Source organism: Rhea americana, unplaced genomic scaffold (genome assembly GCF_003343005.1).
Source record: "Rhea americana isolate MKP2758 unplaced genomic scaffold, rheAme1 scaffold_65, whole genome shotgun sequence".
NCBI classification, from domain to species: domain Eukaryota; kingdom Metazoa; phylum Chordata; class Aves; order Rheiformes; family Rheidae; genus Rhea; species Rhea americana.
This window is the reverse complement of record NW_028186812.1, coordinates 2,072,453-2,092,950: the sequence shown is the minus strand read 5'-3', so window position 1 is coordinate 2,092,950 and position 20,498 is coordinate 2,072,453. Positions and strand designations below refer to the sequence as shown.

At 34.5% G+C, this 20,498-nt stretch overlaps 1 protein-coding gene across 1 annotated transcript in view; it reads right to left on the bottom strand.

Annotated features, from left to right (window-relative positions):
• Positions 1–20,498, bottom strand: part of NBEA (neurobeachin) — a 519,273-nt gene that overhangs the window by 291,701 nt on the left and 207,074 nt on the right. Inside the window, exon 30 of the mRNA XM_085320669.1 lies at positions 12,079–12,517. Within this exon, the coding sequence (XP_085176795.1) occupies positions 12,079–12,517 (439 nt within the window). The remainder of the gene's footprint in view (positions 1–12,078; positions 12,518–20,498) is intronic.

Sequence of the window (20,498 nt, the reverse complement as noted above, 5' to 3'; positions counted from 1 at the left end):
AGATTTCCATATTGCTATTGAAAAGGAACACGTACATCTAAATTTTTTAGCCTTTATGGAAAGTTGTAAATTTAAACTCCCATATTCCAATACACGGCTTGCAGTTCCCTGTGATTAGGAAAAAACTCACTCACTTTCTCTTTCAATGCACATAAAATGGAAGCACTGCACAACTTGACTGTTATGTTGTTGAGACCACTATTAGCACTTGTGTTCTATATTTGCAAAGAAAATGTTAAATGTTGAAACTATGGTGGCATACTAGTAGTACATTCATGTGTAGGATTAAATGAACACATATCATTTGATGGTCTTATCAAAGCTATCTGAGATTACTTTTTTTTTAAGTCATCTGAACATTTAAATACAGTACTTGATTCKTCAGTTCSTTGCATATTTTCTACTTGCAAATATAGTTGACTACCAAACATAATTCTTCACTCAATCTTGTGGAAAATCTTTTTATTCAATTAATTCAAATAACATGCAGATGTAAATGGAACATGCAAAACGAAATATAGTAAATATTTAGTTGCAAAACATTGATATTCTCATTTTAATGTAGTATTTAAAAAGCAGTCCTGAGAGTTTGTAATCTTTTAAGAAGAAAACAGGGCTTTCATAGAAAAATACAGGACTAACTGCATTCAGACAAATACATTTTCATCTACTCTTAAAGTTTTCTTTCAGATCTCAAAACAAAAGACTTGTACATATTAAAAGGCAAGAAGGAGGAAAAAATCACAGGGTCATTTAGCTAATACTTTTTCAACAACAGTCATCTGTTATAGTCAGATAGGCATGTTTACATACATCCAACAGTATTTAGAATTTTATTTCATATTTAGTATTTCCATTTCTTTCTTATACAAAAAAATTATTCCTAAAAACTGTTTCACTAGAAAACTAGTGAAAACCAAACTTGAAACAGATAATTTTTGTAAATGTTAAAAATGTATTTTCATCATTACACATATGCTTTCTAGTTAGTAGGTACACTTTCTTTAAAACTAAAAGGAATCATTATGATCAAATAAAAGAGCAAGAAAATGCAACTATTGGTAAAAAGACCACATTTTGCAACATGTTCCTTTATTCTTATTCACTAAACAAGTAAGACTAGGAGTCTCATTCCCAGTTTGGTTAAACATTTCACCTCAATTAGAGGAACTGGAATGAAAACAACACTTAGGAAACAACTGCTCTTTCAGTTAGCTAACAAAAGAGAGAAAAGGATTCTTATGAAGACAGGAATAAATTCATACAGCTTTATCTAAACGGATAAATATTAAATCTAGATCTAAACCTAAACTTAAATTTGAAGAGTTCCAATGCTTTTGCTAAAAATACTACTAGAATGTAAAGAAGAGAGATGCTCTAACTCTAAGCTCAGGGAAAGGTACAAGTAAAGTAAAAAATGATTTTCATCTCGTATCTATAACAAAGAAATATTTATCAAGGTCATATAACCTTTAAGACATTTTTCCACATTCCAAACAAAGCACAACTAAGAATAATGAAGAGTGTGGACAGATATTTGCAAGAAATTGGGTATTTGCTACCTTCTTGGAAGCTTAAAACTTACTCAGTAATAGCTGGAGAAATTGATTACATTATCAGTTGCTTTTCCTAGATATCAGCATTTGTTTATAGCAAACACAAGCATACACGGACAGTAAGCTGGCTTTTATGAAGGACACTGATGGAAGCACCAGTCCCAATATTCTTCAGTAATCTTTCAATGCAATAGTATAACAACATAAATTACCTCAGAATTACCATGAATCACAAAGTTCACAACAATCTTTTACAGTACTGTAATTTGTTCATATATGTCTAAGCCCTCAACTTCCATGGATTTTAATTCAAAGATTAATCTCTGCATTCCTTCCAAGTAGATGTAACTGGTGATGCAAATTGCACTGATGATGCCATTCTGATAACATATGTTATTTTTGCGATCTCTGCTTATTTTCATGACAGTGTATAAAATGAACCATAAACATTTTTTTTCACTCTTTTTAGGGGAGATCACAGCACTAGTTAATGTCCCCATATTCTGTACGGCAGCTTTCACCAGCACTCTGAAGCACTCTATTACAGAAAGGTTATTCTAGGCATAGTAATGGTTTTCTATCTCTTCCCATTTACATTAGGAGTAGGAGAGTTTGCAGAGTAATCTACTAATTTAGATATGCAACCCTAAAATAACTGTTTTGGTCTGTAGTGAATAATACCTTACAATCCTTGCTGATATGAAGTGTTTACATAGCAGGATTTACTGGTGATTAAAAACACAGATTAATCTGCTCCTTAATGCTATAAAATTTCCTAAAATTAACTTCTATGCATACACAGAGATCTCTAGTTCAATTAATATCTCAATCAAGTACTTGAGTTCTGGGTGTTCAGCATTACCAAGAGTCTCTTTCTCTGGAGATATTCAAGGCCCGCCTGGATGCAACCCTGTCTAACATGCCCTAGGTGACCCTGCTGAGCAGGGAGGTTGGACTAGATGATCTCCAGAGGTCCCTTCCAACCTTACTGACTCTCTGATTCTATGTCATTGCTATGGTTCCTGGACCTAACATCTGGACACAAGCACTAGCTGCTAGACGCATGCTTGAGCATCCTGCACTGGTGCCTGACTGCTGGACAGGCTCCTTAGACACACACACATTCTAGTGCCTGTGAATGCGAGACTGTGAGGGAAAAATCTTCTGTTTCAGTTTTTATTTTAAATAAAATCATCTTCCCCTCCTGTAAGATTTAGTATTTGTAGCTGCTAAATTGCTGATAAAATGTTGCAGAAGTATTTCCTACTATCTTTCCAAAGAATATGAAGCTAAATTCAAGGTCTTCCTCTTTATCTTCACAAAGCTCAATGGTCTTTCAGAGTACCTGAAACATCTCTAAACTTTCCAAAGCAAAGACCATGTTCAGTTTCACTTCCAGGACACAATGGACCAAACTCACAAAAAAGGCAAAGTTTACAGACTGTTTTCTTAAGAGTTTAGTTTGAGGCTGAAAATCAGCTCCAATTGGAAGAATGGACAACCTGCCCATATTACACAAATATCAATGCTCTACATATTGTTGACTCTTTTTTGTAGGTCTGAATCAGGATATCAGGCGCTATTAAATTACAAATTATAAGAAACATCATGAGAAACATCTCTCCAATAAGAATATGCAAAATCAGTGAGATATTATTGTTCTAGCCTCAAAGAAAATGCAGTTCTATGGTGTCATGCACAGCAATCTTGTCAAAATATGTCTCACTCCTAGTGATAAACGACAAAATACTGTAAGCGAATAGACAGAACGAGATCCAGATGAAGAAGGCAACAAAGTGGGGTGGACAAAAATGTGGAAAACGATCAGTGTCGCAGCAGAACAAGAAAGGTGAAAGAGAATGACTGACTGCTTTCCAATTAAAAAAAAGCCCAACAAACTTCTTCAGTCAATCAAACCATTCCAACAGTATACATMGTGAGAACAACATGCAAATCAAAACAAAACTTTATGTAAGAAGCATGTTTACATACCTGAGGATAACATGAATGGAAGACTTTAATATGATAGATGCTGTACATACATATTTGTTGGGCATTCAGGTATTTCTTTCATTAAGGAACAAAAATCTACAGACTAGATGAAGAGCTCACACTTATTTCTGTAATTTCCTTTTAGGTCTTGTTTCATACAACATGTTTCAGATTTCTAAAAATGTTCCAAAGTGATCCACATTTTTCTGAATCACATCATTATTGTCCCAAATGATCCTCAATGATTTAGTTAACTAAAGCTAAGTGGTAATTGACAGTAACAACTGATTTGATTTCTCTGTTCACCTGGTAGTTACAATTCTAACATGGGCTGTGGCTACCGACCATTAGCCTGTTGCCGTGTGAGCATCCTTTGCAAATTCTACGTTTATAACTGAATTCAAATTCTGTTTAAGCTGAGTGTTTCATCCAGCTGCACACCATTCAGGCATTGCTGTTCATTAACTACCCTCAGCAAATGCTGACAGAATTTTGTGTGTGGGGGGGAAGATCAGAAAYAATATTATTTTTTATTGAACTGTAAAAAGTGAAAGTGGAAATAAAAAATATTCTTTCAATCTCATCCATATTCTGTATCTCTTTGCAAGTTCAAACACAATCTTTTATCCATTTTAATATTCAAAGGCCTTCAAACTTAGTCACTCTGGTCAATCAAGAGGTCACAGATAGGCTTTCAGTACAGGATTTCATGTACTGTCGATTTGAGCATTGGTAATTACATTAGAATTACTGTACATTTTTCTGTGATGCATGAAACCTTATAAGGCTGAATTAATGTTCTTGCTCCTCTGTTCCTACACCCCCTTTCCCCTCGTCCCCAGCAGCAGAAAAGGTGAGAATTTTTCAGTAAGTACTTTTTCAAAAAGTAGTACAGATTTCAGGAAAATTTTTCACAGAAGCATTCCATGTCAAACAGCAACTTCTGCCAGATGTTTCAGAAGCAATCATAGCAGAGATCACATATTTTAACATTRCAACTCGCCTTGTTTCTATAGTTAAATTAATCCAACTTCTGAAAAGAAAGTTTAGTAATTCTTGTCTAAAAGTTATGAATATTCTCCATACTTTTACAAATGTGCAGTCCTTTATAAAATATGCATATTATTGATTACTCACTGTTCTTCCTGATTTCATCCTCAGATTCTGATWTCAAATTTTAAAAAGTATTTGTTAGCACATATTAATGCCATATTTTGAACCTCACTAAACATTCCCCTATAAGCTTGACTGTATTAAATTAAGATTTGTTTGAAATCAAGGAGGAAAGACATATTGCAAAGACAACAGACATGGAGAAGAAATATTGTATACAGAAATGTGAGGTACACTGAAAAGAGACAGAAGGTTCCCAGAAGTATATAACCTGTAGCAATGAATGCCCAGTTATTACTAATTTTTTCAATCATTTGATACTATACATTCATCAAAACATCAAAACTGTAGAGTACATAAAATGACCTTATTCTACTGAATTAACCTGCTTGTTTCTTAAATAAATAAATAAATAAATAAACCATCTCAGATTTGGTTTTAGGACAAGGACATAGAAGTCATTGACTCTTGGTCTCAGACCAAGCAGGAGAATGAGTTTTAATATTTAACTTAAATGAAATTTCTAAGCACTAGCACCTCCCTTGCATTCAGGATAAATTAGCTCAAGCACCTAAAATGATCTTAAATGTTGTCAAGAAACATGGAAAGACTATATGATATGGAAAGCTAACTCTATGAAGAAAAATGAATGGTCTTGGTTGAATAGACAACATTGGAAATACTGGAAATCTAATGAGCTTGAAGAAGGTGAATAGAACAGACGCTAAATTGTCATGTATTAAGTGCCAGAAACATCACTGAATCATAAACAAAGGAGATAAGAATACAGCTTGATGAAAAAGATGAGAGTTAACCTATTCATAAGTTTGGGATGAATTTGCTCTAAATTAACAGCTRAGATGAAGGTGCATTTCCACCTTTTTTTCCTGACTGTATTCAGCAAGTCAGTGGTTAAGAAAGCTCTCTCTTCTCTTTCTAACAGGATTCAAAACCATATCTCCTATTCTCTGRAGTGTATCTTAATTGCTACATACAATAACGGAACAGCTAAATAATGAGACAGAGAATCACAGMACAAATGAGGTTGGAAGAGACCTTTAGAGATTATCTTGTCCAATCCCCCTGCTCAAAGCAGGGTTACCTAGAGTATATTGCCCAGGACCATAGAATCATAGAATCAGTAAGGTTGGAAGGGACCTCTGCAGATCATCTAGTCCAACCTCCCTGCTCAAGCACGGTCACCTAGAGCATGGTAGACAGGGTTGCATCCAGGCGGGCCTTGAAGATCTCCAGAGAAGGAGACTCCACAACCTCTCTGGGCAACCTGGCCCAGTGCTCCGTCACTCTCACAGGGAAGAAATTCCCCCTCACGTTCCTCAGGCGGAACTTCCTGTGCTTCAATTTCTGCCCATTGCCTCTTGTCCTGTCACACGGGTCAACTRAAAAGAGTTTGTCCCYGTCCCCTTGWCACCCTCCCTTCAGGTACTTGTACACATTGATAAGATCCCCCCTCAGTCGTCTCTTCCCCAGGCTGAAGAGGCCCAGCTCTCGCAGCCGTTCCTCTTCCAGCTGAGTTCTGAACATCTCGAAGGATAGAGACTCTGTGCTACCTCTCTGCACAACCTGTTCTGGTACGTAGCACCCCTCACACTAAAGAATTGTTTTCTTGTGTTCAGGTCGAACTTCCTGTATTTTAGTTTGTGCCYCAAATCCCTTCATTTGAGCCTTCATTGTCTTTTCTCACATACAAACAGATTATCAGTAATCTTTCTAGTACCCCCCTTTTTTTTAAAAAAAAAAAATAAAAAGCTTTAAGATAGGGTTTTCCACGATTCTCAGCCTTGGTTTAAATGCTCCTTCTTAAAGTGGTAGAAAAAATTGTCAGAGAAAACCCATGCTAAATATCATAATTATGCATTCAAGCAAATTTGTTTAATTGATATCATTACATCTGTGGTACATTCTTAACACATATTAAGATAGAGAAAACAATCTTCCCCTCCAGTACTCTTCATCTTAAAATTACCTTTTGAATTCTTGTCTTTTTCCCATTCTGTCAATYAGTGAAAAATAGTTTATTCTAGTAAAACATATGGAGACTCTGATTAGTACTTCTACATATAAAAAATATAGCTATGTATCTAAATGTACTTTCTACATGCCTTCTTTCTCAGCACTTATGGGAGGTATAGGTATCAGCCTGACTGGAATCTCCCTGAGCATCTACCTTCTCTAGCATACTTTTAAAACCGGCCCCAATGACATTCTATAGGGAAATAAAAGACTAAAATACTTCAAAAAGTGGCTATTGATATTTCGAAATATGCTTATAAAGAATTTATTGAGCATTTAAACTTTGCAAACCCGTAATAGTAATTATAATTATTAATATTCCAATTTATAAAATTACAAAGCATTAAAAGTGAATAAGGATATTTAACAGCAGCAAAAATAACTGATCTCACTTCCAAGAACTCAAGGATTTGCATATGCAAGAACACTTCCTACTGAAATAATTCTGCTAAGTATAGAAAATATATGCAAATTATTGCATTTCACAAAAATAATAAATGAGATGCAAGAACAAGAGCTCAGTATGAATTTCCATAATAGTTTCACTCTAAAAACTCTTACTCAAAAAGGTAGATTGTAACAAATGCAAACTTCAGAATGCAGCATTGGGTAGAATCACAAATAATTTAACTCCCTCCTCCTTACAAATATACAACAGCAAATATACAAGTGGGACAAATATACATCAGCGAAATCCCCCAAAACATGAAAAACCCAACCCCCAAAATCAATTGCAARGACTGATTTTTGTCAGGCAAAAGCTGAGGATGCAGAAAGGAATTATGGGTGGGCTATGAGCCATTAATTGTAAATATARGAGAGCTAACTCTTTGTGTTTGCTTCTAAAAATACCATCCTAGATGTTAGTTTCAAGGAATTCAGTCTGACATTAAAAGACACGTCATAACTTTGAGAATCCAGGCTCCAGTGTCCCAGAAATCTGTTTATACAGCTCATAATATAATTACAGCTACCTTAAGACAGATGAGGCAGAAGGCTGCAATATATTGAAAACTAATTGAAAAATGCAGTTGTCCAGAAGCACTTGTGGGGAGAGGTCTCTGAAAAGCTGCTCAAAGCTTCAGAGTTTGAAGCGAAATTTTTGATGTTGTCACTCTCAATCTATTGAACGGCTGACAGACAATCAAACCCGTCTGGCTGCCTGGCAGCTCATTTTGCTGGCAGGTGGCAAACAATTAGACACACCAATTTGTGCCTCCTGATGACATTAAAGCATGAAACTAAGTTGTATGCAGGGCCTAGTGATTTGTGTGAAAGCATTTCAAAAATAATACTCTTTGCCGTGGCAACTCATTTCAGACTGCCACCTCCCATTACGGCTTTGAGCAGTGAAGACGACAGACTTGAGTTACGTGCGGTGCAAGGCCGCTTCTGTTCAATCCGTCATCAGCGCCCCCCGAGACCTCAATCCCCTCCTTTCATCAGTATCACCTCATCATTTACATTCGATAGTACTTGAACTGCTGCATACATTAGCTGTGCAGAAGTCCTATTTGATAAAATATCTTGGATACATTTTGCGCTTTTATATTTCATTTACAGATGCAAAAATTCTAAGTAGTAATACACTGTAGTGCATTACACAATGACTCCCTTAAACATACTACCAATGTACAATTAAAAAAAGAACATGCAGAACAAAATATATCATATTAAATGATAAAATAGAATTCTAAACTTGAATTCTATTTACAGTAGTTTGCTTCACATGGCATTTCCCTGAGTATAAAATGAGTGATTATAGCTAAGAGAACAACTCTAAAACAGTAAAAGATTCTATTACTTTTCTAGTAATTATTTATTGTCTCAAGTCTTCTTTTACAAGACTTGCAATCACCCAAATGCAAAAAAACCCCACCAATCCTCCTCCCCCAAAACCAAAAAAACCCCATGATAATCTCTCAAGGACTGTTTCTTAGATTATCTTTTGATTGAAATGTAAAATACGTTTCTCTAATATTGATTTGCTTAGAAACACAAAATCACTGTTTATTTTATGAAAACAAACAAAAAATTGAGCTAAAACAGATAAACTCCAACAAAACAGTACTCTGCTGCTTACAATTCTCCCTAGAGAGAACAAACATGGCCAATAGCAACATTGCTCAACAAAATACCAAAAGCTGAATGAAATACAGCAACAGAAGAACCTACAGAAATATGGATCATAGACATACTGTTAGTTTTAAGAAATACATAATGTGTGTTTTTTGATTATTAGTTTAAGTTAGTAAACACAAATATATTTATATCTTACAAGAAAGCTTTAGGTATAACCTTGGGCAAATAACCAAGCTGCAACTTATTTCATTTTTTCAACAATAACTAGGCTACTAGAACAAACAGAAAATGTTCATAAACCATCACAACCTAAAATCCATGTTGCACTCTCAATTCAATTTTTAATTATATTATTTTAATATATTATTCAAGTTTTTTTTCCAACCTTTATATTTAAGTTCCCCCACGAAAAGTTATAGAGTCGCTATCTCAGTCTGCTTCTTCTTTACAAACTAAAAACAAGACAGCAACAAAATCACCAATCTTCTGCCTCGAAAGATCACCATAGGGGTGATCATTAACTACTTTGAAAACATGAGCGGAAATAAGTTTTTGCCTGAACAACAATCAGTGTTCGATAATACAGCAATGAGGTGCAATTAGTCAGTTGAGGTCCTACGGACTAAAAGCATTATTATTTTTCTCTAGATGCCCACAGTTCAATAACATCCATTTAGTTGCAGGTAAGCATTTAATACTTCCTTATCTGCCAGGGCCTGCCTGAAGCTGTCAATTTTCCCTTCATGGTTGCCACATGTATTTAAAAAGGATGATCTACATCACTCTAAAAAATCAGATACAATCTGTCAAAGAGAAACAAAGTGTCTCAACAGAATTGATACAAATGGATCTATTTTTGCCTAAAGTTTAACATTTACCTTGTTCCTTGCTCCAGTGAAGAATAATGCCAAGTGTTAACATGATGATAAGATAAACGAAGGTATAAATCCCACTTATGGGAAAGGACATAATGAAATCAGAACTTGGGCAGGAGAGTAACAGGACAGAAAAAAAATGTTTTCAGCTCCTAAGCAAGCTATTAATGTAAGAAATACCTATCAAAATCCATAAACTCTAGACTTGTAGCACCTCTCCTCTAAGTCCATAATTCTATGTTTGCAACTACTCATGACAGTGTTGAAAATGTCCACACAGTCACATTGTTTCAAGAAGAATCTGTGTAGGTGATTACACTAAATATAAGTTATGGTCAACATATCGCAGACTTCTTAGAGTTTTAAATGCTTTCTTACAAAAGTATACTTCAGAAATACAAGAATAAAACTACTCTCTCCAACTACTTTGAAGTTAGGTTCCCTCTAAAGGCAACAGAGAGAGACATTTCATGAAGTGAAATGCCCGTTCTAATTTAGGTGCCTAGTATTTTCTGAATTAATAATGCTCTGAACGGTGTATTTTTCTTAACTGACTAATTTAGCTGAATAAGTTAGACTAAAGCAACCTTCTGGTCTTTACAGTAAGGTGCTTTTATTCTACATAAGTATGAATTTCTATACTGCTAAATCTACAGGAATGCAATTATCAGAAGTGTAATATGACGGGGGATCTTATCAATTGATCTTATTGATCATTGATCTTATCAATGTGTACAAGTACCTGAAGGGAGGGTGTCAAGGGGAYRGGGACAAACTCTTTTCAGTTGTCCCAGGTGACAGGACAAGAGGCAATGGGCAGAAATTGAAGCACAGGAAGTTTTGCCTGACCGTGAGGGGGAATTTCTTCCCTGTGAGAGTGACGGAGCACTGGCACAGGTTGCCCAGAGAGGTTGTGGAGTCTCCTTCTCTGGAGATCTTCAAGGCCCGCCTGGATGCAACCCTGTCTACCATGCTGTAGGTGACCGTGCTTGAGCAGGGAGGTTGGACTAGATGATCTGCAGAGGTCCCTTCCAACCTTACTGATTCTATGATTCTATGAATCAGAATTAACAGAAGTGAAATGCAGTGGTTCCTAAATACTACAGGAAAATTTCCATAACCTTAGAGGAAAAAGAAATTTCAAGTCACCTTGAATTCACTCTAAAATTACAATGTGCAGCTTGAAGAATGAAAAAGTATCCCCTCAGTAAAACAGCTGCTAAACAAGCTTTCTCTGAAATGGCCATAACACATAAAATATTAGAAAGGGATAAATTTGTTGCTTCTAAGCCACATCTCACTTTTCCTTTCTCAAATCAATCTTTGTTACAACTGATGCTATCTGATTGCTTACTGTATTATTTCAGAAAAGCAGACATCTAGACAAAAACTTTCTTATGCAAACTGAAACACTGATCATATATCGTGTTTTCTTAAAACTTAATGAAGACATTTCTGCAATTTTTGTAGGTTTTCTATAAAGGTAGGTGGACTTTTCTCATAAATCATAATAGCAGTTTTGCCATTTTATTTTTTCCTTTCCTTCAGCATTTTAACTTTTGTACCTACACAATGAACTAATATTTTGCTAAAACTTTAACTAAAATTTTGAGAAATGTTTTAATGTATCTTTGACTTGACTCTTGATTCCTTACGTTTTTAACATTTCAACGAAGAAACTGCATGGATCATGTCAAACTGGAAAATTTAATAATGATAACGTGTGTAAAAGTTAGCTCTTTGTACAAGTTAAGGTTGAGTCCAGAATGAAGTAAGTTACTGTCTTCTGGAAAAATGTTGTCAATCATATATCTTATCACAACTTCTATGCTCAGGATAATTGAGAAAACTATTTTCATTAGAAGCAGGGAAGTTACAGCCTAACAAGAGAAACAAGGAATTTCCTGTGCAAATGTTTAGTTTATCTTTAAACACTCACTTTTGAGCATATTTACTTCTTAAAGACCTAAAAGGAAACTAGTTTCCACTATGACCATGCAAACAATCTGATACAGTTCAAGCATTTCAGCACCAGAAAAGAAGTGTAATGATAGACCAGTTAAGATTTACACCTTTTGGAAGATATTTTGGCTGAATTTCTGCTCAGTCAGCCTATTCTATATCAGCAGATATTACCTTTCCTTCCCACTAAAATGTTAAAGGAGAAAAGATTTTATTGCCACATTATTTCTTCAAAACAGACTCATTTCCCAAGTACTGCTTAAAGTTTTATTCACTGCTAATAGAGAAAAAGAAAGGTGATTTACTTGGACTATACGGTCCTTTTTTTGTAAAACAAAAAAGGAGAAATAATACAGCTGTTTTTTAATATATTCTCATACAAACTAATAGAAGATTCAGCATGTTAAAAAATCCTTAAAACTTGTAAATTAAATCAATATAAAATAATCAGCTCAGTTATATACCTGTCAAATGAGTGAAACTGCATGGGAAGAATTGCCTGAGCTTCTCTCTTCAGTGCAGGATCTGGGTAAGGGATAGGATCCGGACCACATTCGGCAATTTCAACAGGGGCTGCCACAAGACTTTTCAGTATTTCCTTGACATTGATGCCTTTACTTTGGCTGATACTGGATATTGATGATGCAGGTTTCAATATTTCACTGGGGCTTTCAGTTAAGCTTTCCTGAGATTTCTTCACCTCAGAAGACAAAGTGGACAATAGCTCACTCATAGCATCAGGGCCTGTGCTCGCCTCCAAGTCCGTCCCATTCAAAATACTGGGCATCTGTTCTTCTCCAATTCCAGAGTCTGTATGAGGAATAGAGCTTTCCAACTGAATATCTTCAACTGGTGTTGGTGTTTCTTTTTCTTTGATGTTATCTGGAAATACAGTTGGTGTCTCTGCAGTGAAATAGAGATTATGAATAATATTTATAATTTAATTAGAAATTTTTCTTTACAAATATAACCATGAGGTTTTATAAGACAGGAATATTAATTATTAGAAAGTCCATAAATATCAGTAGGTTACATTTAGAAATTTCTTTTACATATAAAGTAAATGTTAGTTTCAACAGCTATTTTGCATATGTAAACGTTTGTAAGACAGAGCCTGAAGTTGCACTTGCAAGCTCAGTGACATTTAAAAATTACAGATCGTTATTTACACAGTAAATCAACTGTGTTGATTACACAGTAATCAAATAACAGAATATTGTCTAGAACAACACATTAACAATTACATAGTATATCTGTATGATTTATGAGGCTATTGGAAAAACAAGGCACAATGTTTTAGGATTTTATAAAATTTAATGTGCTATTGCTGTCAGCAATTCTTAAATTTACATTCAAAAAAAAAAGGAAATTGCTAGACCTTTGTGTGCAAAAAGTAAATTTAAAGTATATTATAGGAATTTCTGCACAAACATGTATATAATTATCTTTAAAACAAATTTATTTATATATAAACAAAAAAAAAGTGTGTTACTGTTCATTGTTCAGATGATTGTCCCTTGCCCTGCAACAGGTAGAATTCTGTAATTCTTTTTGGCAAGAGTTAAGAATAAAATAAACACAATTTGACTTGTAGCAGACAGCCTATAGAGAAGGGCCAATGAACTATGTTGAGTTTGGAACATTTCCAGATTGAAACGGACTTACAACATCTTGTAACCAAGAAAAGTGTGTCTTTATTAGCTACTTCAGTGAAACAGCCACAACAACTTTATTAAACAAAAATAATTCAGTATGCTTACGGGAAAGTTAGCTGAAGTAATGAATAACTTACATACTCAACCTTTTGGTTATGCTTTTCAGAGCAGGAGACTGGCTATTTTTAATGACAAAAAGCCCTCACTCAAACTGTTTTCTTTTCTTTTTCCAAAATAACTTATTTACATTGAGTCACTTGTCTTGACTATAAAACTTAGTTGGTCTGTGAATAAATTAGGGCCACTTTTTTATTTTTATTTATTTTTTGATAGTTCTGATAAAGTAGTAAGTTTAAATATCTTGGAAAATATTTTAGAATATACTTAGATGAATTTCTGCCCTGCTAACTATTCCAAATAAAACATTCCTCAACAATGTAATTTTAATATCTATCACATAGCTTATTACCAATTGTAACAGCAATCACCTATAAAATATCTACACATTTACCACACGCGCATAAGAATGCATGTATGTGTGTGTACATAAAAAAGAACTATATGGACTACTTGTTTGACCCCTAAAGCTACTGCAAAAGTATTCATATACAACAGTGCTAGTGAAAAGATAAAGGCAGAATCAAAGAGGCTATAAAAATACAAAGTAGAATGACCTATCAAAAGGAATAGTTTTCTTCTTTTAACAGCCACAAATGCTGACGCTGCTTGCTTCTTCTCTTTCTCCTAATTGCCTTAGGTGCATCTTACCAAACAGCTATATCAGCCCTATTTTGTGAATCAGGAAGTGGAACCTGGATTTAGGAGCTGCATAATATGCAGTCAGCATCTGTCAGTTCAAGAAGTAAAAAATCCTTATCTACTTAGTACTATCTATATCCAGCACAAAGGACACTGTGAAAGCAATCTGATCCACAAAATGATCCTACTGAATCATCTGCTTTAGTGTTTCTTTAAACTTCATCCATAAAAAGACAATGTTTCTGAATTCTTGGGTCTAACTGAGTATCACTAGGGAGCCAGCCAAAAAAATTGTTGCCACGCTTAAAGTAGAACTGCATCTCCTCACAAAATATCCTACCTGCTTGGGAAGAAAACAAGTTCAACTGCATAGAAGCCAGGACAGAAATCTACAGCTGCCAAACACTCAGTGATAGTTATAGGAACCATGACTTTGTAGAAGAACTTGTAATCACTTTGTGATTATTCAAATTAAGATTTGAATATCTTGAAAGATTAATGATAATTTGATTCTTACTAGTTAAAAAATAATGTATAAATTATATGTGTAGCTGTAGGGAATTAAGCATTGTAATCTCTCCTGCTTGAGCAAAAGACTCCCTGAAATAATAAAATTTCAGAAGTGATCACTACTTCAGTTGTTTTAAGTATAGTTAAAAAAGAAATCAAACAAATATCTAATTTGATCCTAAAAAACCCAGCTTGCACTGAAAAAAAAACCAAGAAGAATCAGCAAAGAAAGCTATGTTAGAAGTCCAGAAGTAAAAGGCAAAAGAGAATTCCTGCAAATCAAATGAAGCTCAATATTGTTATGTACGGTAAATAAAATAGCAAAAAAAATCTGTTATAAATGTAAAGAGGATATTGAAAGAATAAAGAGGTCTAGTATATGGTGAAGAGATAGTAGATTATAATCTAAATATGGACAAAATAGTACTTGAATACTTAACCTCAATTTTCATTAAGGTTAACAATATTGAACACAAAACTAAAGACAGTAAGAATAATGGAAATGAGGTGATGGAAATGCAAATACTTTAAGTAAACCAGAAGACAGACTTTAATGTATTGAACACATGAGAAAAAATGGATTTTAACCCAGTTTTGAAAGATGTTGTCTATAGAATTGCTGGTCTGGTAATAAATATTTTTGCCGAATAGGTAAGTTGAGATAGTAATATCAGACTGGGGAATACTAGGCATAATTCTTCTTTTTAACAATGGGGGGAAATGATCTGGACTTTACAAGACTAACACAAAACAGGATTTCAGGATTTATTTATTTGAATATTCAGGATATTCAAGTAAAGAATAGTAATGGAGAGAAACAAGACTGCATATACAATATGAGTTTTCTTAATATTTACTGGTCAAAGAAAATATGACCACTGTAATCAATTTCAATAAAATATAATAGCACAAAAGATATTAATGCAATCTGGAGAAACCGAGAATTAACAAAAGGTGGAAAAGAAACTTGCTAAGCAGTTGCCAAAAGGTTTCAAAAGAAAAAGCATCAGACTCTGGGAAACTATCATGGGAGTTACCCAGTTGAAAATTTTTATAAAGATTTCAGCAAAAGAAGTAGGAACATTCTGCTGAAATTTACTGATTACAAAGTTAGGAGGTACGACTGATGCAGAGAAGGATGAGTATAAGAAGGATTATTGACAGAACTGTGAATTACATTTCATAGTACAAAGCTAAGCATTCAGTGACTAACACATGGATTTCCATTATAACTGGAATTCATGAACTGGAAATGACCGATCATGACCAATACATCAATCACTGAGTAACTACTCCACTATGAAAACAACATTGTTATGGAAAAGGTAAATGTGAATCCAAACTTTCCTGAGAAATAGCTCCAGCAGAAATATGTATTAACGGTATTAGAGAAAGCTTGGGTAGGTTTTGTTTTGGAATACTGTATGCGTAGTTATAGCTGAGAAAGATGAAGTGTCACTACAGAGATTAGCAGTGTTCTATTCCAGCAGAAAAAAAAAAGTGTTTGACTTATTTAGGCAAAGTTAATACTGAGAAGGAATATAATTGCCATTATATATTTATTTTCAGGATCCAAACTCCAGAAAAAGGACTAAATGGAAGCATTGGCATGAGAAAAGCTGAGTGTAAACTCACCATGAACTAAATTAGTTTGGGAACTGACAGCCATCAATATGGAATTAAGGTTCTGGCCTTAATTGGAGGTAAGGCCTTCCAATCACAGTATTAAGTTCAAAAATCACAACTAGTATCATGACAGAGTTTGAAAATATTGTCTTATATGATGAACTGTCTCTACTATAAGGGACTGAACTTAATTACTCAGCAGGTCCCTTGTCCTCCTTTGTTCCCAAATGAGAATAAAATACCCAGGAGGACTGCATTGTTTGAAGTTAAAAATTAAAGGAAAATTAAATTTTTACTGGATCTAGAAATAATCATTTCTAATCAGATGCATAGAATCATAGAATCAGTAAGGTTGGAAGGGACCTCTGGAGATCATCTAGTCCAACCTCCCTGCTCAAGCACGGTCACCTACAGCATGGTAGACAGGGCTGCATCCAGGCGGGCCTTGAAGATCTCCAGAGAAGGAGACTCCACAACCTCTCTGGGCAACCTGGCCCAGTGCTCCGTCACTCTCACAGGGAAGAAATTCCCCCTCACGTTCCTCAGGCGGAACTTCCTGTGCTTCAATTTCTGCCCATTGCCTCTTGTCCTGTCACCTGGGTCAACTGAAAAGAGTTTGTCCCTGTCCCCTTGACACCCTCCCTTCAGGTACTTGTACACATTGATAGGATCCCCCCTCAGTCTTCTCTTCCCCAGGCTACAATTCCGATATGTCACTTCTACATATATATGAAAAATAAAATAATATTTCTAAAATAAAACCATATACATATCCATTACCATGGTAAGACAAACATGAAAGAAATAGTCAAAAGAAAAGCTGCACTATTTATTAGGGAAGACTGATATGTTTCAACCTAGCGTATTTGTAGATATATATTTAGACAGGACATCTGATATATAACATTAATTAAAATTATGTTGGAATAAAAGATCAATAGAAGTTATTGTACATACAGATAAGTGTAAGGACACTTAAGTTCCATAAAAAACTGACTTGTATCTTTACTTTTCTTACTGCTTCTTATTTATAAGCCAAGGCACTAAGTCAACTGAGCTTAGTCTGATTTATCATTATGAATAGCAATCTCTACAAACTACTGAAATTCCATGCATTAAGTCTCATTTTTCAAAAAATCAAGCAAGCCAAATGAATATGGGTTTAGCATATCAAAGTCACTTTTTGTGAATTAAAGGAAAATGAATTCAGAATGGATAAAACTGATTACATTTCTGCTTCTCAAATAAAAATACTAGAAAAGGACTATTTGTGAAATGATATCTGAAAAGATATGTTATAAAAACTTCTGGATCTGAATTATCATCATCATTATTTTAGGTAAACTATAAATTCCTGAACAAGGGCCAAAGAAAGCAGCCAATTTAGTTACAACATTGCCTATCAACACATTTTATTCTATTTTCATCAATAACTGTGTCATAGCACTTCTGTAGCCTATTGACTTTAGAATTCAGGAATAGAGAACCAGGACTGACCACTCCATTCATAGTATTTAGTAAACACCATAAACCTGTAATGGGTACACTTATAAAAGTTCTGCATACTCAAAGCAACTTAGCTAAATGATAATTTAAAGATGAACAGAAGCAAAAATACAACTGGTTACATCTGTCTATTTTATAACATTTTGACAGTTAGCTTGTAAATTTTCAAGAAATCTCATCAGTTTTCTGCAGCAATAGGGCCATTTCAGTAGACAAAGCAAAAACATTACTAGACTTAGTGATCTTAACCCTGTCAGAAATAGGCAGTTGGAAGCCAGATGCCTGTTTCTTACTGTTTCTCATTGTAACTAATGAGCTCATCTACTACATTAGAAGAAAAATATAGACTTAAATTAATACATGTTGTGTATCTGGTGACATCATCTGTCATGTTCCTTCCCTAAAATATCTTGTTAGCTTGTGATTTATGAAGTGTATGTACCTACTGAGTTACCTAAACAGTTCTCACAGTACTTCCAAATACCTCAAATTAAAGTACAAAACCCAAAAGATAGAATTTTATTATCTAAATAAATATGCATTTCATATCTGTGGTAAATATACATAATTTTTCTGTTACAAAAAGTTGACAACAAAATAATCTGCTTTTAGACTCTATTTACCTAACCAAAAATTTTTGAGAAATTGTGAGTATATGAGAGGAATTTATGTTGCTTTTTTTTTCTTTTTCAATAGATTAAAATCACTTATTAGATGAAAAACAGATGAAAATTTGCAAAAGTAAAAAATATGAAAATTATATTTTAATTGCTTAAAATATGGTTGAACACATGAGTTTTCACCCCATGAAGAAATTTATCTGAAAGCTTGGCCATCCTGGTCACGGTCAGCCTCTGCAAATGGAAAGTCTTGACATAGGAGGTGCCGCCAACTTTCAGTTTGCATATGCATGGGAATATTTATGAGTAGACATGGATTTCTATATAGCTGTTTTAAACTACTGATAATAACCTTATCAGCTGCTTTTCACAGACTCTTTCATAGTATTTTACAGACTTTGAGGGATCCATACACCACAGGCTAAAAAAACATTTGAAGCAAGAAGGTAGTGATATAATAACTTCCTCCATAGGTGGCACAGTCAAACTAATCAATTCCTGAGCTTCATGTTATAAAGAGATAGTGAAAAAAATATTCTTGGCAATATCTTTCTAATAGTTTTGTATGTGAGAAGCAGCAACATCATACTGAAATAAGAAAATAAATATGAGGACAGAATCAAAGAGGAATGAGGGGTTGATTTAAAATCTGGAATGAAAACATTCTCAGAGACTGAAGCACAACAGTGAGAATGCACTAAAAGAAACATTAACATGTCAAGCTGCTCTATATCTACTAAGTATCTTCTACTGGCACTTCTTTTTCAGTGTGGAAGTTGTAACAGACTGCAGTAAGAATGCCCTGTCTAGGGACCCTACTTATGGCTCAACAACATAACTTGTACTCTTTCTCAGTCACTGACAGACTAGCCAGTATTACTCTTTATATAACAACTATGCATTAAAAATGGACAAATCTGGCTATGTGCCACTAATGGAGTTCATGGAGCTATGTCATTTCTGAAGGCACTTAGTAATACAAATTTTTATTTTGCAGAATTCATCTGCTGTTATAATTATTTCTTTTAAAAAGGTTCCTTGTGAATTTGATTACAAAAAACAAAAAMAAAAACAAAAACAAAAAAAAAAGAGGAAAAAGAGCCTGACTTAGGGTTACTGTTTGTAACACTTGCACTATTGGGCTTTCGTCTACAAATGCAGTCTGCATTTATCCATTATTTAGACAAACTATTTATCTAGGTTTTGAAAATTTTTACCAGAGCAAAAGCCAGCACTTTGCTTCTGCAAGGATAGTAAAGAAAAAGCACAGATTCAATTGTCTGTGGTGGCTCATGRAAAGCCAGTAATGGGCCTGCATGCAGATGTGAAAGCAGAGCGAAAGCCACAAGTCGGCATCTGGGGAAGATCAGACACGAAAGACTGTGGGATGGGTTGGCAATAGAAAGGGTGAAGATCTTGAGACTCTTGCTGATTTAAGGCAGAGGGTTAGGAGTTTCCCTTTAACCAGCATGGATTTGTGAGGCAGAAAGATGTAACTCTGGAACAGGGAAAATAGATAGATTCTGAAACGGGAGGGAAATGGAGCAGGAGAAACTTAGGGTTTGGAAATGAAGATTGGGAAGTGACGAAGAGCCTGCATGGTAGATGACAGAGTTGTCGTCGGCCATTTTTCTCAACCGGACACTTGTAACTATGTGTCTTCTCATTTTTTGTTTGTTTGTTTGTTTTTCTCACTGGAAATTGCTTCCACTTGCTCAAATTCCTCATAAGTTTTATCATTTGTTTCTTTTTTCCCCATTATTTCTGAATTATTTCTGAATTCAGGCAGACATGCAAGGCAGCTCCTTCTCCCTTGGTCAAAGAAAGAATATTAAAAGAGCCATTTACAGCAGATGTAACTCCTAATCTGTATATTCAATCTTTAATCAATGTCTTGATTCTTTCCTTACCACAGCTCTGAGATACCTTTTTCACTCATTGCTTGTTAAGATATGTTCACATCAAACTGATTTAATACTCTGTTGCCAAATAAAAGGCCAACAGTTCTAAAATCATTCAAGTCAAGTCATTAACATAATGCCACATATTAACACAATACAACAGCATTAGCAAACAAAAGGCTTTAAGGAAAAAAAAAACCCAGAAAGTGAAAAGTTGTATTATATGTTTCATTTTCTGAGTACAAAAACAGCATCAGAAAGGGCTGTTTGGGTTAGAAAGAAATCATAAATACAAACTAAGAACAAT